This window comes from Lepisosteus platostomus, chromosome 13, assembly GCF_059453375.1.
Source record: "Lepisosteus platostomus isolate fLepPlt1 chromosome 13, fLepPlt1.hap1, whole genome shotgun sequence".
Classification (NCBI taxonomy): Eukaryota; Metazoa; Chordata; class Actinopteri; order Semionotiformes; family Lepisosteidae; genus Lepisosteus; species Lepisosteus platostomus.
Window position 1 is genome coordinate 4,215,830 of NC_142623.1, and position 27,284 is coordinate 4,243,113.

Sequence of the window (27,284 nt, forward strand, 5' to 3'; positions counted from 1 at the left end):
TTATTTAAGACAGTGGGCAATTAGAGGAAGAGATGAGTGGCAGATGTTCAAAGAAGCTCTTCTGTTTTGTTGGAAGGGAACAGACTGTAATTCTGCCATGATGGTTCTGCAGAATCAGGACATTTGGAAATTTGGAGCCTGCAGTCTCTACTTTCTTAGAATAGCAACTCCGTTTTTGGTGTCTGTAAGTCTTCGCAATTGTGCGAGTATGAATATAAAAAAGAGCGCAATCTGTTTCTGATGAACAGCAAAATCTAATTACCGTTTTCATAACACACAGTACATATTAAAGGGGACACTTTATTAGAGATGAGTAAAATTCAGACGCGAGTTCATCCAAGTGCCTTGTGGAACCCAAAAGAAGGGTCAGCTGATTATAGTGTACTGTATATTTCAGAATTTGCCTTCTGGAGTATGGCAATTATATCTCAAAATTTAGAAGATCTAACAAGGCAAAAAAGTGGTTTGAGTCATACCGTAGCATTAGATTACCAAGCAGAAATAAGTTTCCAAACCATTTTTCATACCAACAAAAAAAGGAGCAGGGAACCACCAAATGATGGCCGGAATAAAACTCCTCCAGTACTGTAGGACAGACTCTCCCTTTGCTTCACAATAAACAGCATTCTTACACGTGACGTTTTGGCTTGGAATCATTAAAATCATCTGCCACAAGAGCAGCTCATTCCTCCAATCTAGGTAGGGGATGGATCTGTGAACCTCATCCAGCTGTTTCTTGAAAGAAACTGGGGTATCGGCTCCATCAACATGGCCAGACAATTTGTTGTCAATTCCCCCAATCCTCAAAGAAGGCTTTTCATAAAGGTCCTGGTAAAAAGGTAAATCTTCAACGTGCTGGTGGGAAGCACTGAAGGAAAAGCATGCATCTAGATTGACACCTGGCTACTCAGTACAAAAACAGTACAGATAATGGATACATGCTCAATCCGAGGTGATGAAATTAGTGGAGTGCCACAGGGTCAATCTCAGGACTTCTAATTTCTATCAATGATTCAGATTCTGGTATAGCTCATAAACTTGTCAAGTTCACTGGATGAAACTCTGGCACATAGCCTTTAATGAAGACAACTGCTAAGTGTTGTTAAGGAGGTCAAAGGAGTTGGGTTGTTGAAGTTTACTAATTAATCTCAGGAAACAGCTAATTGATCTAAGGATTTCATTCAGCTATTAGCACGCAAATAAGCGTAACGGGAAAATTGGGACAACTAGCCTGATGTTCTTCGGCATTATGTTCTCAAAAAGGAGTGTTGCTCCAGAGAGTAAGTGCTCATGCGCACTTCACATGCAGGATGCATTTAAAAAGTTTTTGCTAAAATTAGTTTTAGATTCTTTTTTTTGTATTAGTTTATAAAACAAACATACACCTTGGTGTCTAGACTTATCCATGCAGGTCATAAGCCAAGCCAAGCCAGGAAGAAACACATCAACACCATGTGACAGCCCTGATAATATGCAATTAATGGTTAAAATATTTTCAAGAATGTATTGCTACCTGCTTAGTATATGTGTGCTGATGGAAGATTTCTGTTTATAAAACCTACTAGGACTCAAAAACCACTGACACAGCTAATGTGCAATTCATTTTCTCTAGCCCCTTAGCATTGATTGCTTGTGAAGTGTTGCTTCATGATGCTGCAATAAGGCTGGTTATTAATTTTGTATATTTGTGTATAATATATACAAATATATTTTGTAAATATTTTATATTTTGTACATATTTGTATATAGCAAATATACAACCTGAAGAAGGCTCCACGGCCGAAACGTTGTGTTCTCTTTCTTCTTTTTTTCAGCATGGAATAAACCTATTACTTGTTCCTTTGCAGCCTACGCATGCTGACGCAGCTACCCACCTGAAATATTTGTATATATATGTATATATATTTTGTAACTGGACCATCAAATAGTCCAGTTATAACAAATGCCTTTGAAAACCTCAGTTTAAGATCCAGAGCGTAATGTCACTGAAAAAAATATTTTCATTTACATTTGAAGAAAAATTGTGTAACATTTAAGTGCGTTTCAGTAAAAGAGGCCCTACACTTCATAGCACCAACCATTTTGTCCACTAGGTGGCAAAGTAGAGGATTGCTCTGAATTTTAGGACAAGAGCACTAGGAAACCAATTCGAAACACAATTTGAAACCACGGTCGGTTTTCTATTTCATTTCTGTGCATATGCCACAAGAAGTACCAAGTTCTTTATTCTGTTCACAGAAAATATTCTTTTATGCCACAGTGAAGTTTTTATAATTGCGTAATTTCATACAATATCTTTGTAATCTGACTACTTGGACCATAAGCAGAAATGAAACACTGCTACTTTATTGAAAATAAAGTGGCCAGTATTGACTGATTCCAGAGCCATCATTTACATGCAGTGGATGGTGGGCCATTATAAAGTAACTATGGGGGGTGTAGCGGTATAAATGTATATATTCTATATAGCAGACAATTTCCCTTTACTAGCATAGGCTTTCCAGTAGTTGGCATAGCATGAAAGCAAGTTTTGCATTAGATGGATGACAGGCCAAGACTTCAAAGAGTACGATATGGGCTCTGTGCTGTGGCTCTGAAAAAGGACCTGCTAGATCACTTCAATAGAACTTTTGCCGTATTTTCATGGGTGAGGAAAGGGGGGAAAAAGACAGAATTGAGTGTGGCCATGGGGATTTTTCAGACATTTGTTTGCTCTCCATCCAAGCCACTGCAATCCTAGCTTACAGGTTTTAGCACAGAATCTTAACCGCAGAAAGCACTTAGAATTTTAACTATACTCCTAAAAGCATTGCAGATGGTCTCTCATCAGCTTGTAGGCCTCCAAGGCTCCTGGCCTCAGTTCTGTGCTTTGTGATGTTCCATCGTAATCAAAGAAACTATCCCAAGACAAACTCCTGTCCACCACCAAAATCTAGCTGACTGATCATGTTAGGACAGCACCTGTGCTCTCAATTCAAGTGTCAGCTTAGATACATCAATATGCAGGAAATACTGCTCTCCTGAAAGCACTAACTACTGTTCAGAGGATGCAGGCTTTGGCACTTCAGTACTGTATTTTGCATGTATAAGACAGAATATGATATGGAGGATGTAAGACAGACACAGTAAATGTAGTCTACTTGAAAATGTCTAAGTAACAGATCTCAGAAAATCGCAAAAGGTCATGCCCCAGATATTCAAGAGAAATCTGAAGCAAACCTGTTATTAACAAAGTCTTATTTCTGTATTCTTTAGTGAAAACAAAAAGACTTAACCATTGTTTGAAGTAAAGGGAGGGATTTAACAGAAAAACTTTATGTTACATTCAACGTTGTGTTTGAGCAAGCAAAAATCATTCAGTTAATAGTTACATGCAATGCACAAGCCAAACTCACTACAATAAAAATAAATGACAATAAATGCCAATGAGTTCCTTCTCTGATAATGTCCACTATGAAAGAGGAAATTCAAACACCTGGGTCAGAGTGACCTCTCAGCCCCAGTGTCCTCATGCACAGCCTCTCCAGGGATAGAGCACTTCTTCTTGCTGTTACCCCTGGGACTAATATTTTTGACTAAAAGAAATGAATTCAGGATGGTGCCACAGGCTAGGAACCTGAGCCAATCTCTGTGTTACTTCATCAATAATCAATTTAAGTCGTGAAACAGAGCGACTCATCCTCAACATGTACAAATCAGTGTTTTGGCTAGTCTGAGAAATAAGATTGAGCCCTGCAGCTGTTACACATAGGTTATGAAACCCCAGAAAATACTCAATCTGTACATGAGCATCAACATCCAAAAAGCTGGGAAAAGAAAGGAGCACAAATCATTTGTGTTATTACCACGATCTCAAGGTCAGACTCAGTAAATGCTTTCTGCCTTTAGAAATAAGCACCTCAAATGACTGACAGCTCTAACAATTGTCAGTACTGGTAGTTAATTATATTGCAGAAAAGAGTGAACTCTTTAAAGAGGTCATGTTTCTTTGGTGTAAGGCATTGTGCTGCTGTTAAAATATAGAAGTGATGTGTCAAAAAGAAAAAGAAATGTACATGAAGTTATTGAACTGTGGTTGGAATCTTTTATCAGCGACGCTTATAGCTTACAATGACCGATTTGACTGCCAACAGCTACATGTTATAAAGGTAGACTCTCTAGTTAAATGCAGTAAAGAATAAAAACCCAAGCATGTGGAGAAAATACTTCAATCTTTCATCTTTTAAAATGCATGAGCTCCAGCTTAGTGTGGGAGAGCTCCCCCTAGTGACATAATAAGGTCATTCCAGAAGAGTAGCAGGCGATTCTGGAATGGAATGTTCTCCGATCAGCCCCGACCAGGACGGAGCTGGCCGCACTCTGCCAGTCTGCTCAGATCAGAGCTGGAGTAAAAGGTGTCATGACTGGGCAGCCCTCTGAATCACATTCCCGGGCGTCCATGGGGCACGCCCTTTCCCGTATTGAGTAAAAACACCGATCTGCTCAGGGACCGGTCCTCATTCATGAACATGTTAAATAAACTGCGCTCCCAAATAAAAGCCTCTGGTTTCCTCCCACAATGGCTCCTGCTGGGTGTGGTGAGATAGGGGAACAGTTATTCCAGCCCCCCCCCCCCCCCAGCTGTCTGTACCAGGCTGCCAGCTGTGTGGTTACTGGCTGAGGCTCTGTGATTCTATCCCCCCCCAGGCATTCTATAACCACACTGCCAGGGGAAGTGACCTCCTGCTGTTCCCTTTCCACATCTGGAACGCTCCCCAAACCTCTGGGTTTAATTGTGATCCAGGCTGAGATAACAACTCCCAGACTTTCCTCCGGGATGTTCCTGAGACACCAGCCATCCGAGCCACACCCTGTCACACCAATCTGGGAACATCGGAGACGCCCCAGCCCAGTCAGAGCCCTCAGACTGCATCCGTGAGCACTGCGGGCCCCAGCCATTCCCAGTCACCTTCTTCATGAACTGGGAAAGGCTGAAGGCTTCTCTGCACCCAGGGAGGCGCAAAGACCTCCATGTTCCTGCCTTATAGGATCTGAAGGGTGGGAAACTTCAGGCCACTTCAGCCATCATTTGTTTCAAATAAGTCACCAGCAACTACAGGAAACCAAAAGGCAGGAGACCCTTGTAGTACAAGAGAGACCACCACACACAGAGAACAGAAGCAGACACGCACATGAGGACTGGAGTCAGGGTCACAACCCTGAAAAACAGACCTTGTTTAGACCCATTTTCAGCAATGTGTTCGACTCAGGGATGATGGGAATAAAAGCTCAGACTTCCTATGACACTTGGTTCAAACGCTAGTCATCAGCTCCATTGTGAAGGTGTGTGTGGGGGCGGGGAGGGTTGACTCACCATCACCCTAACTCTGTGAGTCATCACGATTCAGCCACTATAGCTGCCATCCTAATGATGTAATAAGGCTTCCTCTCACTGCTACAGCCCATGATGAGCCTCCCATTTCCACTTGCAACCAGTGTGCCCAGTTTGTTTTTGCACTGGCAACAAGAAATACAGAGTGTTGGCAGCATTCATGTGTTAGGCAGTGCTAACAGAAAGCCAGTCCCAGTCTTTCTTGCCTGCCAAGGTTATCAAAGCCAAACTACGGCCGGTCTCACACTTGCTCAGATGATGTGCCAAGATAAACAAGGAGATAACCAATCATGCTCTGCTTTCTCCTTAAGCTCACTGCATGACATATCACATGAACAAAGGACTTAGCTGGCCTACCAGAAACTCTGCTGCCATTCCAGATTGATCTTCATAGGTTCAAGCAGTCTGGGAGCACCCTGGTTCAGAAACTGCACCCACTCTTCCACGTGTCGCTACGGCGTGGCGCTGAAAACAAGCGCTGAGGATCTGCTGCAGGTTGTTTGAGATCGAGAGTGTGAAAAGACACATCAAGGAGAGTGTGTTATTGTGGGGCTAGGGTACACAAAACAGCGGTTTCCCAATTGCTACCCGCTGTGCCACGGTGGCTCATATTTCAGGTAGAAACATGGTCACCCACATACCCAGAACGCTGCGTCACCACAACAGTGGAAACCACACCACCTACATCGCTCTCCCCTGTCCCAGAGCATGGCACTGCCACGCCTTGTGTGGGCACCGCATGAGCTGGCATCTTGTCAAGGTAGACACGGCAGCCTCAGGCAAAGTCACAGCACTTCGCCAGGGAGATGAAAGAGGCCAATCAAACACCAGCTCTCACCCCGCCTTCGCCTTTGGGCAAAGTGTCCTCCGCCTTTGAAATTCCTGCCCTGCGCGCTGGGGATTTTGATCACAGCACCTGAGCATGACGACAACACCTTGTCGGATTAAAAGACAGTGGGGGTGGGGGGGGACTGTGATGATGTCTTGCCACCTTGCTCAGTTTCTGCCACATTATCGCTGTCAGGACAAGGGTGCCGGACGTGAAGGGAGGGCTCTCAGGACAGCAGCAGTACTCGCTGGGAAGGTGGTTTTAACTTACGGTTCTAGGAAAAAAAAATTAGAAACAATGATCCACGTTAAAAAAATACCATTTAAAGAAAATGTAAAAGGTTTTCTCCAGCGCTCATGGTAAAACTCAGCCGGTTATTACTGTAACACGAAAGTGACAGTTTTCAAGTCCCAGAAAGAAATCTGAGCCCGTTCAGGCGGAAGAGTTACAGTTTGCTCATAAGACTGCACCGTTGATTTTTTTTTTCTTCCCAAAGAGGCATTAGATGCCAACATATTTAATAAATTAAAAAAAAAAACAGCACTGCCGAAGATTTGAAAAGTTGATAAAATGGCATGGAAACCATTAAGGGATGTAAAGGCCTACAGTGCTGGAATCATGTAGGCATTTTCTGGCCTCCTCTATTCCAAGAACAACAACTACACAGAGATCCCAGAGAGCCAGGAAAGCCTGCTTTCCCGTCTCAAGGACTCCCATGCGTGTGACCAGCAGGTTATGTTTTAAACAGCAAAAGCTGTGCCCATGTGATAACAGGCACGAAACAGAGCCACCGGCTTGGCTAAACAGCCTCTTGGCAGAAATCGTGCAACGGAAAGCAGGAGGCCAGAAAAAGAAAAATTGCCTTCCTTTCCGATCTAGTGAAGCAACTTGAGTGTGGCCTGTCCTGTAAACCTAGGGACCCACCCAGCAGGTCTGCTGCGTTGCAACTCAGTTCTTGACTGACATGAATCCTTAACTGCACAAACAAATTGTGCGGCCAGGGTCTTCGCAAGTTCCTTTTATTTTAGCAAAGTTTGGAGACTTGAAGAAACACAACAGCTACAAGGCAACTTCATACAGGTTTAAGAACTATAACCAGATGCAGAATTCAAATTCAGCCTTTAACAGACCTGATAATAGTTTCAATAATTTAATTTAGGACTCCAATGGAAAAACATGAGCTGATGTGTGTGTGTGTGCACAGGACTGGGAACCCTGCTATAAACCTTTCACTCAACACGACAATGTTAGAGCACCAACGTCAAACTTATTGTTCGATTGTGAGGCCCAGGATAAAGTGATACATTCAGCAGAGAACATTACAAGCATCTCAGATCTTGCAGAGTGACTCGTATAATGTTGGCTTTAACTCATTTTATATTTTGGATTGTGTGCAAGTGGATTGCAGAAGAAACATACAACATTCAACTGCAAAAGCTGACTATAACAGCTAAATGCAGAAGGATAACCTACATTCATTAAGGTTAAGGTTAATAAGAGGCAGAGATTTCTGAGTATTTCAGATATAAATTCAGTTGTTTTTACTTCACTGTTTTATTACAAAAAATGTATAGCATTCTTATAAAAGATGTGTGGGAGGAGGAATTTGTAGGTTCTTTTCATCTTCTAAAATAGGTGCGATAAGTTAGGTGAAGAGTTTTAGCAATTATTTTAGGAAGGGGGATAAACTTCACAAGCCTCGCAACTGCGAAAGACTTGAAACAAAAAAGCATGTTGTTCTGTGAAATGTGATACTTTAATCAAGCTGAAAGCTTTGCCCCACTGTTACAACACCCCCTTTCTCACTTACAAAACACATGGAATAACACGTACTTTTAAGAGGAGGCTTGTTTGTGCAGCGAATTCAAAATAACTTTCAAAATCTAATACATGAGAAAGCTTCTTTGTCTTCACCCACAGACGTTCAATGGAAAAGTTGAATCATGTGAATATATTGCAGATCAGAAGAAATCGAGCTGAAAGGAGCAATGGCTGGGGGACACATTTTCACCTTGAGGAGATGTAGAAGTCATGGGCAAGGACACCTTTTTGATGATACATTTTCAGGATGTATGGGGTCCAATATGAGTCCCATAATAACCATGACCCTATCTGCTGTCTGTAAGGGGTGAGAGTTTTGCATTTTTTTAGGTCAAAGGTCACATACAAGCAAAGTTTTGAGATGTTTTCTTTTTTGTTCCCAATAGCAGCATTATCATTGTACTAACCTGACCTTGTCAGATCCCAGAAACTAAGCAAGGCTAGGCCCCATCACTACCAAAATGGAAAACGAAGACCAGTAGTCCCTATGGCATACCAGTAGGGGGTGCTCTTCCCTTCAGACCAGAATTCAGACTATTAGACAAAGCCCCAGCATGTTGACATGCAACACTGTGCTGCAGGAGGTGCCATCCTTAGGATGAAACAGCCTGAGGTCTTGACCACTTCATCATAAAATACCCCACAGCATTACTACAACGCTACTCCAGTGTGGAGGTGCACAATCTCGCCAGCCTTTACCCCATAACTAAATTGGAGCAGTATTTTCTCACCTCCCCATCTGATCTGCTGTGTAGGGAAGCTACAGAGTGAGGCCCAGGTGGTTCCTGCCCTCTGGGGGGGCAGGGAAAGGTATCCCTTCATTGAGGCCGATGTGTTTCGGAAGCCTTTGCAATGGAAAGTGCCAGTTCTGATCAGCTGATATTGATCTTGACGATTCATGAACCTGGAACATCTCTAGATCTACACATCTGAGATTGGTACGTGTTGTAACAAATCACAGATATGGCAAGACATAGATACAATACGCATCAAAAATATCCTGAATGATACTGGTTGAAGCAGCAATGATTTTTAGCAACCAGCGTTAAAAAGCTTTGGAAAAAAAGAACTTGAATAAACCCAGTTTTGCTCCAATTGGCCAAGGGGTTTAAAAGGAATCTTGAATGTTTGTCAAATATGGCAGTCCTAACTTGTGACTTACTGATCACACTGAACAAGTATAAAATCTGGGCCAAGTTTTACATTTGCATGTTCATTGGAGTTATAGAAGTTTAAAAAGACAACAAATGGCTTGACACTCTTGCCAGGTTTCATGAGGGTTCTCTAGGTGTGGGGATTTCATGGGCATTTGAAAATGCTGTCAGGAAAAACAAAATCAGAATAATTTCAAGAAATGCGATCTGTTATTTTGCCCACTGGCGCTGCAGAGGAGAAGTCTTTAATCTCTCATGCTGGGTATGGGGAAAAATTGTGTTTTGCCTTAGGAAAAACAGCTTAACTGGAACTGTGCAAATATGCCAAGTGACCATAAATGCAACATTAGATTCTGCATGTAATAGCTCCTCTCCTACCTGACACTGCTGTTCATGCGCATTTTCATTATTTTTAAATTCCTTATTTTTCACATGTAAAGAGAAGCAGCACTGTCATAGGCTGTAATTGCCTTTTCATTCACAGCGCAACGGTGCAGATTACAAGGCCGTCTCCAACTCACTGGCAAGTTTGTAGTGACACCCAGTGGGGATTTTGTGCAACTGCACACCAACACTTCCAGTCGTTTTCTGCTTCATCCAATTCAAGGTTGCAGGGGAGCGAAAGCCTGTCCTGGCAAGACACAGGTGCAAGGCAAGGTACACCCTGGGCTGGACACCAGTCCTACGGAGGGCACACAGCGGCGCAAACATTCAGGCCAATTCTCCCAGAGCCAATTAACCTACCAGCACCTACCTCCCACTGGAACTGTGGGAGGAAGTTTGAGCACCAGAAGAAACAAACCCTCGCAAAAACATACAAGCCCCACGCAGACAGAACCCCAGGTTCAGAACTGAACTCGGGGCCCCAGTGCTGCAAGGCAGCAATGCTGACCACTGCGTCACTGTGCAATACATAGTGCACTCAATGCACAGTAAATACGAGTTAGAATTTTCTGAAAAGAGTACTGTGATGGGCAGAAGTCTAATTAAGTTTAAAGACCTGTTATAAACTATAATCAACATCACAGTGTTTGAAATCAGCTGGATCAAGCATGGGAAAAAAAATCGCCCAGGTCACCACCTACAATGAGAAATTAAATCCTTCCTAAATACAATTAAAGCAGTCCTACACTGTTCTGTATACAGAACAGACGGATCCACGATTTCATGGTACTTCCAGCAAAACCATAAAAGGTCAATGACATAAAACCACAGAAATGCTAGTCAAAATATAAGTTTTATTGTAAGCTCCCAGCAATTTACTTGTATATATGCATGTTGTTTGATATACAGTGCAGCAGGTAAGATACTGTACTACTGCAACTTTTGTCGTTAATACACTGACACAGGATCTAAACACCAGTAAATGCAGAAAACTTGCAACTGGCAGAGCCGTTTTCTCCAACAATATCCAGGAAAAAAGTGTATATATAAATATGTAAAAAAAATATTGTTAGGTTAGTAAGCAAAATTAGCAAAAAAATAAAAAACTGCTTTATTCCATAGAGGGCTGAAAAAATCTGAAGTCTTTAATTGCTTATTTCACATTACGGCAAAACGTCTTATATGAAGACAATACAGCATTAGCAATTAGCATTACCTGTCATCAATTCTTAATGTCATACTGCATTTAATTTCGATGGAGGTAAAATGTTCCTTTAAATGATTACATAAATACTTTCTGAAATAAAATGGTAGATGCAGGAATCAACAGTACTATATCTGTAATAATGACACTTTAAATGATTTTTAATGCAAACAATTCTATGGATGTTAGTGAAAGTCTCGTATCGGTGTATTGCTTCTTAAGCTGTGACAGCAGTTTAAAGCAACAGCAGGGTATAATTACAATAAATATTGTATTATGAAAAAAGCATTTAAAAAACTACATTTTGTAGTTGCAAACTTGATTTTGTAACCAGGTTAGAATGAATGAGCAGCACCAGTTTTTAACATGTAAAATTGTTTTAACTGATGTACAAAGGCTGTGCCGATTTCAGCACCCTGCTGGTTTGTACTTCACTTTTTTTTTAAATACCACCACCTCCAGCAGGTTTGTTATTGACACACATATAGTAATGCAATGATTAATAGAACTTAATTCTGGATCTTGAGCTATAGAATTGTCCACATGGACTTCAAATTGTTTAGATTGAACATGTGCTACTATCAATAAAATAAACAGGAAGAGAGAATTTTCCTCCAAATTAACTACATGGACAAAAATTACATTTCAAAATGAGAACACTCAAGATATTTACAAATTCCTTTTTTAAAAATCAGATCAAAACAACACACATCTTAAAAAGGTTAAAAAAAAAGTCCTAGAAAAATATTCTCCGGGTGTTGGGTATACATTCACTGCTCTCAAGACACTCCCAATGTTAGATGTAGTAAAATCAATTGGTACACAAAAAATGTCAAAAATCATTGCACTACTAGTCATTATCCTAAATATCTGTAGTGTCAACTTTTCAAATACATGTTAGAGTTTTTGCATGTGAAAAGGTTAAAAAAACCTATATACCCGACTGAAAATCATATTGTACTGCTCACAATGAGGCAATGAGCCTTTTTTTGGTGAAGGAATACAAGACAATACTGCCAGCACAACAGGATTCAACAGTTTCCTTCATATTCTTTAATTCAATGCCAAAAAGAAAAAAAAACTTTCGAAATGGAAAACAATTTCTAAGAGGATTAACTGTAAAACCACTGCAATCTTTAAACACACAAAACTGGAACATCAACTATTAGACCCGGCTGACTTTTCTGGACCTTCTTCATGCCATTTTCTTGCAAAAGTTTGCAACTGCATTTGCATTTATCAGAATCCTGCATGCTAAGCCAAGGAAAAATTAAGCTTACTTGTTTTTTTTTTTTACAAAGAACTATTTTTCATCTAAACTCACCGTTGGATGACTGTTTTTATTAAACGTGTACCCAAGTTTTTCATTAATTGGATTTTGTTTAGAAACAGTTTGACCAATTTGTTTTAAAATACCCAGATAAAGGACTAAGAATTTAAAACGGTGGAGACCTGAGAAACATTCCCTCAAGCCCATCATGCCAGTCAAACAGAACACTTGCTGTTCAAGACGAAAGAGCTATAAACTCATCTGCGCTTTGATACTTAGATCAGTGTCTTACATCTTTCCACTATTCCTATTGGCAGCCATGCAAATTTTGTCAAACATCTTCATGCTCTCTATCCTTGTAATAACTTGTACCTACTTTACTACATTTTCCCCAGTATAATAACTGTGATAATTCTTATTCTGTGACTGGTAATCCAACTAAAAACTCCCCAAAAGCATTAATATCAGGGGCAAACACCCCTTCAGTCCCTGTAACCCCAATGTGATAGAGCAGATTTCACTTACACTTCTTCATCTTACGTGCCATTTACAGAAATCGAGAAAAAACACAAAGCAACATTTGAAAATCCCTAAAAGAAAGCTTCCCAAAATCAACCTCCTCCTGATCCCTGCGTTTTGTTTTTGTTTTGTTTTTTTAAAGTCGCTGAAGCTGTGAGAAGGCAGATGATCCCCGTTTTCAAGCCAGGGGACCATCTTGCAGAAATAAGAAAACGGTTCAGCGTCTGGCAGCTCTTATATTGCTTCACCATTCCCCTTGCAAACTGAGTTACCTTCCGACTTTGACTTAACAGCAAATGGAGAAAAAAAAATCATGCAGCTTTTTGTTCATTTTTTTTTTTGGACACGGCTTCTAAATGAATAGACGCACACTGTTGAATAAATGCGACGCGTTCTCTCCATGAGCAGTCCCAGTGCTGAGGTTAGAGGAGGGCTCCAGGCCTGATTACTTGGTGAGCCTCTTGGCCACGTCCGCGTAGGCGATCTCGATCTCCTTGTCGCTCGGGCAGGTGTTGGTGAACTCCTCGCGGGTGTAGGCGTTGCTCAGGTACTTCCAAATGCCCGTCATGTCCTTGGGGATTTCAAAACCGCGGTATTTCTTCGTCACCACCTTCAAGACGAAAAATATAGGACATCCAGAGAATTAAATGGTTAGCAACCCAACTCCGTAACTTTTCAATAAACACATTCATGTATTGAGTTATCAGAGTTGTGACGGGTCTTGCCTTTTTTTTGGTACGGATGTTGCGTGAATAAAAAAAATCATTTTATGAGGCGAGATGTCAGACAGGAATTTTGTAAAAAAATCAGTTATTGTCAAGTACCTGAGGATCCCCGTGTATTGTACTTAGCCGGAATTAAATGGTTAAACCTGAAACATAACGTTCTTTCCATGCTGGATGAAACCCTCAATTCTCAAAATGCTTTAACATCCGTAATTAAATGCAGGAACACCCCTGCAAACAACCCGAGGGACGGTTCAGCAAGATGACAATGAATTGCTGCTTGTGCAGGCATCCTGTAAGGTTGGCAGGTTTTCTCCCAGAAATACAGTTCAAAGACGGGATGAATCAAGAAGCTGACCGGACTCTGCCAGATGGGGAGGCCGGGCTGGCGGCGCTACCTTGACGATGTGCAGCTTGGGAAGCAGGTTGCAGTCCGCCAGCGTCATCTCGTCCCCGTCCAGGAACCTGCGGCTCGACGCCTTGACGTCCTCCATGCTGTTGTGGTCGATCTCGTCGGGCAAGGGCGAGGTCAGGTACTCGTCCAGCTTCTGCAGGGTCTTCAGCAGGCCCCGCTCCAGGCCTGAGGACAGGACGGGTCGTCAGTACTGCCCCTTCGCTAGTCTTCTACACCGGCAAGGCTTTGTTCAAGCCGACTGCATATCATGGTAAATACGCTTGCTGGCCTTTACTATACACTGTATATCCTATACTACACAGTTAAATACAGAAATGTAGATGTAGATGCCATATATATTAAGATATAGCCACAGAGCTACTCAATTAAGACACACCATTCAAAGCCACAGTTAATTAACATGAACACTTTCAACCAGGACAACCAGGAGCCAAAGACTCCCTGAGATTTAACATTTTCCAGGGGAACACTGGACCAAAAACACACCAACTAGATGTTGGAAAGACAGCTAGGGAAAAAAACAGGGTAAAAAAAAGGACTGGTCAGCCACAAGAGGGCAGTGCAGTATACTGGAAACGCATCACAGACAGGAAGCCTCCAACGGCATGAAGTATTGATGTGGAATACAGCTCTAACCACAGCTGAATAAACTTTGCACACGGAGTAATATGGAGTCAATTTAGTTTTAAGCAGTGTTCAGTCCTGACAAGAGAAAAATGAGCCAATGTCGAGTCAGACCTTTTGCAAAAGTTAGTTAATAGCTTCCCTATGATAATCTGTCTTTTTGAATGTAATCTTTTAACACCCTAAACTAGTTTTGCTGGACACAGAGGCACTAGCCACAGTTAAAATGAACAGGCTCATGGCGGTCAGCGTCACTGTCTCCGCCCTCTTCAGGTGTGCTCACACCTGAAGAAGGCTCCACGGCCGAAACGTCGTGTTCTCTTTCTTCTTTTTTTCAGCAGGGAATAAACCTATATTACTTGTTCCTTTGCAGCCTACGCATGCTGACGCAGCTACACACCTGAACTACTACTCTTACAGAATCCTCTTTAAGTCAGATGCAACCTTTGCAAAGTATATTTCTACCTCCCTTCAATAAGAGCTCTTTTATTGAAATTCATGCCACCTATTATTCAAATATCCAGTTAATGCTTTGGTTCAGCGCCTTCTAGAAAAGCGTCAATTTACAATTTATCTTCATAAAATCATATAGAAGAAAATCCCATCTTAAACCAAAGCAGCAAAACACACACCGTTTTATTACAAAACTCCATGCTTCAAAATGTTCATTGTGAGTGAACACCGTGACAGGACTTCATTTGCTTAAGGCTCAAGGCTCACCCTGTGACACTGTCAGCCAGGATTCCGCCTTTATCACTCCCTGGAATGCACCGCCCAAGTGCTTACATACCATGGGAGAGATGCTATTCCAGTGGAGTCTTTTGGAAGTGCTGGAAGGCAGCAGGAAAGATTTGATTCCATTTGACACTTCACTTACAGTAGCAGGGTAGTAGTGTGGTGTTTTATGTTGATGTACTGTGTTCACATATAGAGATAAAATGGGAGTAAATGAATACAGGGAGTACATGAAACAGCTCAGCGAGTCAATTCAAATTAGTGGTGGTTAAAATAATATCCCTATTATTCACAAATATTCGTATTAAATGGGTTCACTTGGCAGTATGTGAAAAATACATTATAAACTGAGAAAAAACTTGATGTGAGGCCATTTATTCTATCAAGTTTATTTACTACCAAATAATTAGCTAATTGAGCTGAGGATCTAATCCAGCCATATCTTGAAACTGATGCTCTTCTGTCAACAATAAAACGAGGTAGCTTGTTCCAGACTCCTACAACCTTTTGTCTAGAAAAAGGCTTTTCATGAATACTTGAATCCTTCAAGGATTTTTGAACATGTTTGCTCTGCGATAAAAACCGAGAAGTTCCAGAGCAGCACATTCCTTTAAGACCAGAAATGTATCTGGCTGGTAGCTCTTCTCTGGGCTGATTCCAGGGAAGCAAAAAAGGATTTGTGGTTTTGAAAAATGATCTGCCACTTTGATCGTTTACTACAATGTGCTTTTTTAATGTTTATTCCTTTAGATCAGTGGCTGTATCCTCTTTTAATGCAAAGCTTCAAATAAAATGTGAGGGTACCATAGGATCACAATGTCAACAGATGAAACAATACAAAGACAGGCCAAAGCTGAACACTGTTCTCTCAAAACCAGCAGGTCTAATAAGCCTCTGGGGGTTGCTAAGCAACTGGAATTTTCTACCAACAGTGAGTAATTCAATCTGAGACTTACAAGGTTCGTAGTGTTTCATCCCTTGCTTTCTTCAGCAATAAAGTTCTCATTTCAAACATGCCTAGAGCTTAGCCACATAATCAATACCAAAACCCCACAGGCTTTGCAAAAAAAAGTTACAGTATTCCCATCTGTTGCGGATATTAAAAACACTGTGCCCTGCTCCAAACTGTTGAGAATTGCCGCAGAATAAATTGATAAAACATTCACTGTCCGCTTTCTGGTTTACTGGCTAGTGTGCTTAAAATTAAAAAAAATATATATCAGATTTGAAAAACTGGGAAGGCATTTCCATAAATATCTTCCTAGGGCAGAAACCAGCTTTTCATGGGAGCAGCACGTTTCTTTGACAGAGTGCTTTCTTACAAAGAAACTTTTGTTAAACATGTGGCCCTGTGATATTTTCTGTGCAAGCGATGTTTCCCCATGTTGCTCTCTCTGGAATTCTACTAGCCTCTTCCTAAATGTCACTTGATGGAACTACACAGAATTCATGACGTTAAAGGAAAAACTCATTAAAAACCTGTCAGCTTTTTACAGTTTTAATTCCGAACAGGCCTTAGAATTATTTGTCCACCTTTAATCCAATTATTTCACGCAAAATAAAGAATGCCTATTTCCAAAGCTGTATATTTGCAATGGTGTTGCTTAAGCAGTATGAAAGGATTCCACTGCTTTGTTGCTGTATTACTGGGGATCTGGCAAGTTGCTTGCAAATGCAATGAACTCTTAGGTCTACTTTTCCTCTATGCGGCTGTGTCCTGCCAGTTTTCATCAGTGTTCATGGTGGTTCATGGTGGTGGTGGTGCAGAGAAGCTCACCTTCATTGGCATCTGGTCTGGAGTTCTTGATGTAAGCGGAGAACTTGGCGAAAATGTCCATTCCAGCAGTGTTGGATTCTGGGTGTCGAGCGGCCAGCTTCATGTACCTAACACCAGATTCACACATCAGCATCTTTCCATACAGAACACCAAGTCTGAAGAATCATACTAAGGAAGGACACAGCAGCTGCCAGTGGGTTTTAAGCATGTGATGAAACCCTTCAGTACGAGAAAGAACAGTCAGCAACCCAAAGAACCTCTTGCAAAAATATCTTCCAAACATTGATGAAGTCAGTCTTGTTCTCCATTTTAAAAACGCTGCATTTCTTTGTAAATTCACCCAAGCACATTATATCAATGTGTATAACCTAACCTAGGTACATTTACACTGTTCAAAAGCACATAAGATATGCAAGATTCCTTTATCTTAGTACTGAGTGCTTGAAGGCGTTCCCCAAAGCTCCCGAGTACTGTGCTAGCGCACAGGTAACATTTCTGAAAGAAGGATTTTCGCAGAACAGAGTCCTGATCTTCAATAAGTGGTGTGATGATTTATTTGGCACTGGAAGGTATGCAGATGTTGAAAGGGCTCCTCCAGGGAGGCTCACCTGGGGGGGCTCAGCACGTCCTCCAGAAACTCCTCGATCTTGTTGACGTCGGTCTTCACCTCTCCGTTGAAGGTGATGAAGGGCGGGTGGGTGCCAGGGGCCAGGTTCTGCAGGTCTGCTGGTTTCCTGCAACACCGCACAACCGCACGCATCATTGGAGAGCATGGAACTCACTGACAAACGTCGAGGGCAAGAATGTCTATGACCTGGAGTGGGATTTTCCAAGAAACCACCTCTTACGAGGCTCATAAACTGATAAGCAGAGCAGAGACCATTTTGTCTTTCGCCATTTGGCAATGAGCTCTTTGCAAGCAAGAACAGAAGTCAAATGAAAGTTATCTACTTTGAAATGTGGGATATTCTGAAAGCACATTCGGCGATCAATGAGGCAAAACAAATATATACTACTTATCAAACTCTAAAATGCAAATAATGGACATGCATGTCATTGTATTCCTGAGGTGAACCCAGTGCGATCACACACATGCCAGGAGCAGACTGAGAAATCCTAGTTGTGGTCCGTGAACTCACAGCAGGACGATACACTCCATTGTACCACCCTGACCGATGCCAGAAGTTTGTGAGCTAAGCGTTGGATGCTGATCAACAGACATCTCAGAGCCACTATTCAACAGGAGAGCACAGGCCAATTTCGCACAGAACAATACAAACGTTAGGCAAGACATTTCCAGTGAAATCTAGTCTGGACAGCACTGCTAAGCTTTTCAACAGCTAGAATTTCCAGTCAATGTTTACAATAGATTTAGCTGGATCAACAAGTTCTATGAATTTCAAAATAAACTGCTTTGTTTCAAAAACGTTCTCTCTGTTCTTTAGGTGTTCCGTTTTCATTAAACTGTTTAGCCATTACAGGTTACGATTAAAAGCTCAACAGCCAAGCACAAACTTCCTTTTCACAGTTTCTAACCAGAAAAGCAGCCAAACTGCTTTAAATTTTCACTTTGATAATAAAACTGCATCAGATATCAACAATTTAAAAAGCAAGGTTAAAAGCACATTGAAGAATATATTCTATATACTGGGACCAAGTGAATATTACATTGTGTATCACCAAGAGAGTAGAACATTTAGTTAAATGGAGTTAAGTTGATGGTATAAAAATTCCTACAATGAGCGATTTAACAGTATATTCCTGGCAGGTGGATTTGGTCCCTATATTCCCTTGCATATTTTTTGCTAGATGAAAAAGCACAGCAAAAATGTCAAGATGAAACGTTATAATGCTAAATGTGTCCAATTTATGTTTTAAAACAACTCGGCAGGGGAGCAGAACTACGACATAAACCTCAACCAAGACCGTGTTGAGCAACACAAATGGTAATGTTCTAAAATCAGCAGCCAGCCTGCTGCTACAATGGCAGGAAATGACCTCACAGCCTTGGCATGACTTCAGCAGCATGAGTACAGAGGAGGAGGAGAGAAGAGGGCCGGCAGCTGCATTCCTCTCTAGGAAAGAGGCCATCACACTGGGCCGCGAGAAGCTCGAACCACTCGGCCTGCTGGCAAAGCCCCGACAGTGACATCACAGCACATGGAAGAAGGGGAGAGCCGGAAGGTTCAGACCCATATACTGCCTCTTCTAACATGATTTAACCCCAACATGTGGTGACAAGGTGGCTTCCCTGCTCAGACCAGGGGGTGAAATCCCTGCTGAATAAGAAGCCGAGACGAAGACAGAAGCCTCACCTCTTCAGGTCGACGGTCGTGACGTTGAACACCACTCCTTTCAGCCACAGAATCATGAAGAGCCTCTGAGAGAAGGGGCAGTTCCCAATACTCTCCCCATCGCTCCCCGCCTGCGAACAGAGGACAATTCCCCGTTTAATATCACGCCTTTCCCCTCCGAAGTTCACAGGGTTAACGCCTAACAAACGATATTCACAGCAGCTGAACAATTAACCACACGCCCACGAAGTTTAGTTCTTAATGAACTTCGAAGAGTATTTGCTGCTTCAGTTACATTAACATTCTTGGATTAAACCAAAACGTCAAACCACCCACCAGATCGGAAATCACAAAACCTCAAAAACAATGATGCGGCACGATAATCAAGACCTGGATTTATAACTGAACTTCAAGAAGCTTAGTCTTACTGACTTAAACTCCTAAGCAAGCGTTTTTAGAAAACCAGAGTAATCAAAGTTCTTTAGAGGAACCTGGATTCAACAGCCAAACAAACAAAAAAAATGACACTGACGAGGGGGAAGAGCCGTCTCTGTGCGATTCCCGACACGGGTACGACCTCCGGCAATCCAGCTGAGAAGGTGCCCCTGACACTCACAAGGAAACAATATCCATGTTCCTGATGTGGGTCACCGCAGTGGGACGGGAAATAGAGTCTCTTTAAAACAAAGCAGTCTTGCCCTTTGTGCAGGGCAAACAGATCTGCTGTCATAAATCATATTTGTGCTGCCACACGACAAACTTAATGGTGCCCTGAATTAAACATAAGCCTGCATTCAGAGATTGAAAAAACTCACTAAATAAGACCGTTCTTTAAATATTTCATCTACATACTGCACTCTATGAAGTTGTCTGTTCCGACTGCTTCATGTTATCCTTCATAGATGCTGTTTAAAAAGCACAAAACACTGTACTGATATTCTGTACAGCCCCATGAACTGTCAATATAATAACATTTATGGTCTAGATTATGAGCCTAACAAGTATACAATGATCCCTCAATGGTGTGAAATGGGAGCAAGCTCTTTCTCTGTGGATTTCCAGTAATGTTAATGGCTTTTCCTGTTCCAAGTATGACTAACACATCAGGATCTCCAAAAGGGGCACAAAGGGGAAGTTGTTGAGCCATGTAATGTTACAAAAAGTATACAAATCACTAAAAAAAAAAAGAAGTCAGGTCAGATTCCAGGTTTACCGACTGACTTCAGAACTACCAGTAGATAAGAGGTATTTCGACCGCCCTTACCTCCTCCTTACACTTCACTGCCAACAACTGCAAGCTATACATTATCAAGGATTTACTGTGCCTGCCAGTGTTAGGAGCCTTTAGTTACAGTGACTTTTAACTAAGGTAGAAAGCCTCTTCAGAAACGCGCCTAAGGCTTCAGTTCAATGGCTTCACTGAACTGTTTCCAAGCTCACTTCAAGTGTTTTGGTCTGTAAATGATAAATGAGGCTAACAGTCCTTGGACAATGAGTACTTGTATCATAAAGGAAAGTTAAGTTTTGCTTCTTTTTAAACGTTGAACCAAGGTACATACAAAAATAAGAACCTGTTGCATGCTTGCTGCACAACAGCCCACTAAGCATTTTTACTGATGATGCCAAGGCCAGCAATCTCCTAAGATCCCTCTAAGTGAGTTTTAAATTCACTAGTGAATCAGGAGGTTTCGGGAATGTACTGCAGTATTTTAATCCAAGCTTTACACATTGGTTTATATATGTGGATATGATATAGTAAAATCAAGCACAACCAAAGTCTAAGGAAATCTTCCCAACACTCACAGAAGGCAGAAGTCATTCGGACGTAAATCTCAAGAAACGTGCTCCACAAATTTGACAATCTCACTAGCACAGTTTGTTATTTGATTGGGCCTGAGAGGACAGGCAAATACCCAAGGCAGATGTTTTCGGACAGATCCTGACAGACAGCCTGCAAGGTCTGCACTCCTGAATGACAATTAGCTACCAGCGTGACATGAAGGTATGTTTGGAGCCATGAAAAATATATTTAATATTTGATGAAATTCCATTCTTGTATGCCACAGATGCTCCTGGGGAGAAGGACTTTGCATTTTATTCAAATACACAGAAACCCTGCTATGTTCCCTAAATATAATGAGCTCTCAAAGAGAGGAAGGATTTCAGCAGCCAGCGAAAGAAAAAGATGAGATTAAGAAGCTGAAACAAAGTCTTATTAGCATTGAGAGGAAACTAAAACATCTCACAGGGCTATTTTTATATATATATTATATATATATAAACATACAATACATATCACTGTGGTGCAACACTTTTGACCACAATCACCAGCTAACAAAGAATGAGATAAATGTGATTAAAAGAGCAGAGCACTCAAGCACTAAGCTTTGCTTCTCAGCTTGATGTTCCATCGCCCTGCAATTCTTATACCAGCCTGTTGAAAAAGTTTCATTTGTAATGTAATCTCCAATGAAAACTACATTTCTTACTAGTCAAGAGCAGGTTTACATAATGTTATGCCACGCTTCAATTACAGCACACATCTAAGTAATTTTAGCCTTATAAAAACATAAACCATGTCTGTCAAAAGCTGGAGCTGACATGAGCTAGAAAACCATATCTGGATAGGTTTGTGCAAACGGCTAATTGCATCAAGAAGTTTATTTTAGGAAAAAAACCCACATAAAGCTACTGCTTTCAGAAACTTCTTTTTAAAGAAGGATAAAAATCCATCCTTATCTAAACCACTACAGAGCTCACTGACATCCCGTTCATTGATCATCCTGGCCAAATTTCCCATTGGCCCTTCCCAATCATGGCCTCTTAATAATCCCCATCTTGAATTGGCTTCATCACTCTGCTCTCCTCCCCTCTGAGAGCTTGTGTGTGGGGAGCGTACTGGTGCACTATGGCTGCCGTCACATCATCCAGGTGGGGCTGCACACTGGTGGTGGTGGAGGGGAGTCCCCACTACCTGTAAAGTGCTTTGAGTGGAGTGTCCAGAAAAGCGCTATATAAGTGTAAGCAATTATTATTATTAATCATTAAGCCGATGGTGCCGAGAGGTCAGAGCTGTTTCATGAAAGCCCCCGTTTTTTTCTCCACTGAAGAAATGCCCGTGCCTCTGGTCGCCCCAGGAATCCTTTCACCAAAGGAAGTCTGATGCCCCATTCCAGGTTCATAATGTATCTGGATGAGTCAGGGTCTCCAGTGTAGGAGGTCATGCTGCCCCACCCTTGGGGACTGAAGTCTGGGTGTGAATCATCACCCAGGGCATGGTGTCTCCCATATGAATCACGGGAGTTTCTGTGGGTTATGCCTCACATACAGTATACAGTTTCCCATGCAGCTTCGAGAAATCAGCGCAACCTCAGACACACTCCGATTATTTGATTAGAAAAACTTAGCCCTCCAGATACACTGACAGTTAGCGTGTCTGTGGAGAACACAGCTCTGTACAGAAAGCTCACAGTGTTCCAGTCAGACTGGAGTTAATGCCGCTGGGACAGAGATATACAAGTAAACACCACAGAGGAAAATACCACAGGCACGTAAGCGACCTTGAGCTAACATCTCTGCTGTTTTATCTTTTCATGACATTTAAAATGGAGGAATATAACAAAAATATTTATGTAGCACACATTTTGTTCAGTCAGAACTAAAACAGAGGTCAAACCATATTTTACAAGTGTGCAGGCCTGTATTCTTTCTAATAAGTGCGAACATACTGTTTCTTGTATGTAATCAAGTTATCAACATGTAAGTGATCAACTTGTTTATTCCTATATACAGGACACCTTTGCATATCTCTCATGCATAACATACAAATGCCATTTTCTCAAACACTGTAATGAATGACGACTGTGGGAGACAATGGTGAAGCCGAGAAATGCTTTTGAACTTTTCTAAGAGACAGACTGTGTGCAAATGCTGCTTCACTTCAGCCCATGAAGGGTTAAACTGCCCACTTTCAGCCAGCTCACCTGAGAAGACTGGCTGCTTATTAGAAACCAGCAGAGCAACATCAGCGGAAATTGAAGACTCGCACTCTGCTGCCTCTGCCTGCTGTTCCCATGACGATTTCTGCACGCAACGTGTGTATGTTGTCTGCAGTCTATTAAAGCGAAATGAACATGCATCTCCACTCAAAGGGCTAATAAAGTTTTAAATTATGTCACCCACTCCCCAAGAGATTATACTGAAGCATTTTCAGCATAAACGGCTGAAATTGCCAAATAAATCCTCTGAGCTCAGCAATCATTGATCTCTAGAGAGCGGTGTAGGAATATTGTCAAGGCTCCTCCTGTATCACACAGGCGTGAGTTGATCATTGATCCAGCAGCACTTCACAGATGTTAAACAGTGGTCCTGCGTGACCAAAGGTTAAAGGCTTACTTGCCAAAAAAAAGAGGAATTGTGGAAGTATAAATTTTTAGCTCTTTCGAATTGGATGTATTTTAAACTACCTCAGAAGATTACGTGATTATATCTAGAAATAAAGAGCTGGGGAATATAAATATATCATACGAAACAGGCTATACGGTGCTTTGTTAAAACACACATATACATGTTGAATCCCTCCATTTAAGACAACAGAGCTTTCGCTATAATTCTACCCTCAGAAGCCATTGGAATTACTTTTAAGAATATTCCGCTTTCAGGATTCTGAAGACGACTGGAGCTACTAGGCTAGCTGTTAGCCTGTTTCAGTGACTTTACTATCAAAAACTCAAAAGGCAGAGTCTTATTGATATGTAATCCCACAGTATACAAGGTGCCTCCGAATGGTACAAGTTTCTAAAGCTGCACACACATGATCAGACTGCACTCCCAAGACTCCCTGTTGTTCACTACGTATCTGCATCATAAATCAAACTCCATGAGACCTCTGAACTCGGTACAACCGAGATGAATGGAAGGTTTGAAACAATGTACTAAACTAGTGGATAATCAGGGTACCACCACCCTAGCAGAGATTTTTCCCTGGTTTCGCTCATGTCCCTGTACGAATAAGTGGCTATTAATCCAGCCCAGGCTCTCCCCCGCAGTCCGTCTTCACAGGCAGCTCCGAAAGACTGTTGCCACAGCCTCTTTCCCAAGAGGACGTTTCCATGAAGACCTGGGAAGGAGCAGCTCCCAGGCAGCTCTCATTAACTTCCCAAGCCGCCAAGCGCTGAACACAACAACCACCCCCCTTCACAGGGCCTCTCGGCACAGCCAAGGGATGCAAACTATTTTAGAAATGTCCCGTTTCGCCTGCCAGGGGTCCCAGCGCTTCGTCCGTCGAGAAGCACGGCTCACCGCGTTCCCAGATATTCCCAAAAAGAACAGACTGAGCAAAACGCATGCGAGTCTTTTCCTCTTCCCAGAGAGGTGGAGCCGTATATCAGATGGGAGAAGAGCAGCGACTTCAGTTTCAAGAACGTCAAACCTGAACACGTATACACTGCAAAACCCTTAAGGCTACAAAATGATCGTCTCCAGTTGAAGCTTCACGCATGCTAGGGCAGGGTGTTCTGGACCACACACCTACTGGCCTGTGCTCTACCACTACATCTGTTCCACCAAATGCAGCATTAAGGGAATCCCCTCTAATTAGCACTGTAACCTATATAAAAACACTAGGAAAAGCAGAACATCTCCGCAATTTCAAAGAGGTGGTCCTACAGTCCAACACATCTAAAACAACGAAGGTTTTGCATACGCAACCGCTTGAAGAGGGTAAGGAGACAAGGCTTAACTCTGTTAGGTAAAAAAACATTGCATAGTTCAACCACTTTTGCTTCAAACATGGTACAATGCCATAGAAATGGTGTATTCTTATCCATTTACCATAAATGGGAAAAAAAGCAAATCACAAAGTCCACATAGTGTTGTTCTGGCCAAGCTAACAGAAAACAGCCAGGAAAAGATCTGGAAGATGCAAAGGAACTATTTTAGGAAACGGAATATAGAGGAGAAGCCAGCTGCCAGAAGTATTCCACACCTATGCTTACTCCAGCAATTAGAGTAATTGTGTCAATTCAACAGAGGAGTTACAAAAAGGAAGATAATTTAGGTTTCAAAATCAGATCTAAATTTGTTGGTACAACTGGATATTAGGAGTGCTATTTAAGATGTTTACAAAGGCATGCTGTAATAATATCATTAGTGCTTTAAATTTAAAATCTCATGTAGTGTCCATTTTAGCAGTGATTTCTGAACTGCCACTAATCTAAATATTTAAAAGGGAAGCCTAATTAAAAGTACAGTGAAACGTAAACTGCCTAAAGCTGAAAGCCCTGGGAATTTACAGAAACTAATTTCAAAATAACACAAATTAAATATAAAGTAAAAGTCTGAATAATTAAAGAGTTCCTATTCCCTAGTATGATTGGAGATCTTATATTACTTATTACACTTAACATTTAAAAACAAATGAGTCTTATTAACAGGTTAATTAAAGAGCAATCAGTAATACCATATAAACCTGCCCAGGTGACTGCTAGCTGAAATCATGCATTAGTGATGTCTGTTAATGTGTTGCTTCACACCCAGCGGTAACTGGGTCTGGCGTTCCTAAGGGAGTCATTTCTCATTGAGAGCTGTCGCTCCACGCACCTGGGTCAGCTGCTGTGAAAGTGTGTGGAGAACAACAGTTCCTGGAAGAGAAGTCAGCTGTGCAAGACGGCTGTTTTTCAAGTGGACTTGCTGTGAGAGTGCCAGCCTGCATAAAACTGTGTGCAGACAGGAGATTTATCTGCTCGGGGACAGAAGAAAACTCGGAGATCTAGAGTTTAAAAATCAACACTCTTCTCTGCAGCTTCTATACATACTGTATACTGTACAAGATATCAGTGCAGGTTTTTAAAGGCCAAGAAACTATGTGTTGCCAGTTTTACTTTTTTATCATTAGCTTACCAATTACATTTTCCAAAACGGAAATGAAAATGTCTCTCCATACACAAAAAGAACATTGCATGCAACAGTTATCAGCGAATTTAAGACTAGCTCTCTGTACCTTGTTTTTTCTGAAGTTTTTAAACTCTTTCTACATTCTAATTTAGGGTATTACAAGAACATCATGGGACTCAAATAACATTGTTTACGATCGCTGTAATTTAAATATGAAAGCTAACAAACTGCTGTGAAAATACATCATGGGACTCAAATAACATTGTTTACGATCGCTGTAATTTAAATATGAAAGCTAACAAACTGCTGTGAAACACTTGATCAGACCTAAGCAAACTAGCTGCTCTGCTGCAATGCCTCCCAAGATAACAGACACTCCTGTAGAGTAATGACAGATGACCACTGCATGTTTTATGTTGGGTATAATACATTGGTGAGGAAACATCTAAACATAGACCAAAAGAGACCCACCCTTTTCTAAATAAAGTGTCCAGGGTGCTTTCTTGGGTTTAACCAAATAAGGATACACATTAAATTAGCCTTCTATCCTAAAAGCCTTTGGGAAAATGTGTCAATATTAACCAGCTTTCCAGGTATTTGAATACTTAGACTAAAAGTGATGGAGTCGGATTGAACCTGTTACTTCCTAGCATGGTGTGATTGCATTATCAGCTGATGGATATAGATTGATATTGCTGTTGCAGAAGCTAGACTAATACAATCACATTATACTGCATAAACAGAGTGGTGTAGTATGGCTCGATCTCTTCTGTCACAGCTGAACTTTATGGACTGATCCTGCTATATAGGAATATAACATTATAGGTGCTTATTATATCTTTGACAAATCCGACTATTTTGAGCAACGCGAGAATGCTCGGGTTTCATGAAACAAAGGCCAATAAGACAGCATTTATATAATTAAGCCTTGCAATAGACTTGTCCGACCAATAAATGGGCAGACTGTGAAACAGTCAAAGCCAGACAGCTTCCTTACCGATTTGGCAATACAGTCTAGGTGCCAGTGTTGGTCAAGGACGAGTCAGTCTGAGCTGTCTGCATGGTTAAGGCAGAACCACCAGGCTCCTCTCGCCCACACGGGAGAGGGAGGTGCCCAGAAGAACAGCAAACAGAAGAGACAGCAGCGGCCACAGCTTCACTTTCCTTTTCCGAAGGGGAGACGGCCACGCTGCACAGCAGCGCGCTCCCAGCTGCCAAGCTGTTGAGTAACACACAACCCGGGCGAATGAGTCAGAGGCCTAGAATTC

The 27,284-nt window shown here is 41.6% G+C and overlaps 1 protein-coding gene and 1 non-coding gene across 2 annotated transcripts in view; both read right to left on the bottom strand.

Moving 5' to 3' along the window:
- Window positions 1-10,393: 10,393 nt before the first annotated feature.
- LOC148649674 (chloride intracellular channel protein 4) overlaps window positions 10,394-27,284 on the bottom strand; it is a 28,855-nt gene continuing 11,964 nt past the window's right edge. The window contains exons 2-6 of the mRNA XM_088602672.1: window positions 19,144-19,253; window positions 17,437-17,562; window positions 16,829-16,935; window positions 13,676-13,857; window positions 10,394-13,162 (exon numbers count right to left, since the gene is read on the bottom strand). Coding sequence (XP_088458798.1) covers window positions 12,998-13,162; window positions 13,676-13,857; window positions 16,829-16,935; window positions 17,437-17,562; window positions 19,144-19,253 — 690 coding nt within the window. The 3' untranslated portion in view covers window positions 10,394-12,997. The remainder of the gene's footprint in view (window positions 13,163-13,675; window positions 13,858-16,828; window positions 16,936-17,436; window positions 17,563-19,143; window positions 19,254-27,284) is intronic.
- Window positions 22,704-22,817, bottom strand: LOC148649675 (small nucleolar RNA SNORA5). The gene has a single exon (XR_015926254.1). It is a non-coding gene; the product is annotated as a small nucleolar RNA SNORA5 (small nucleolar RNA).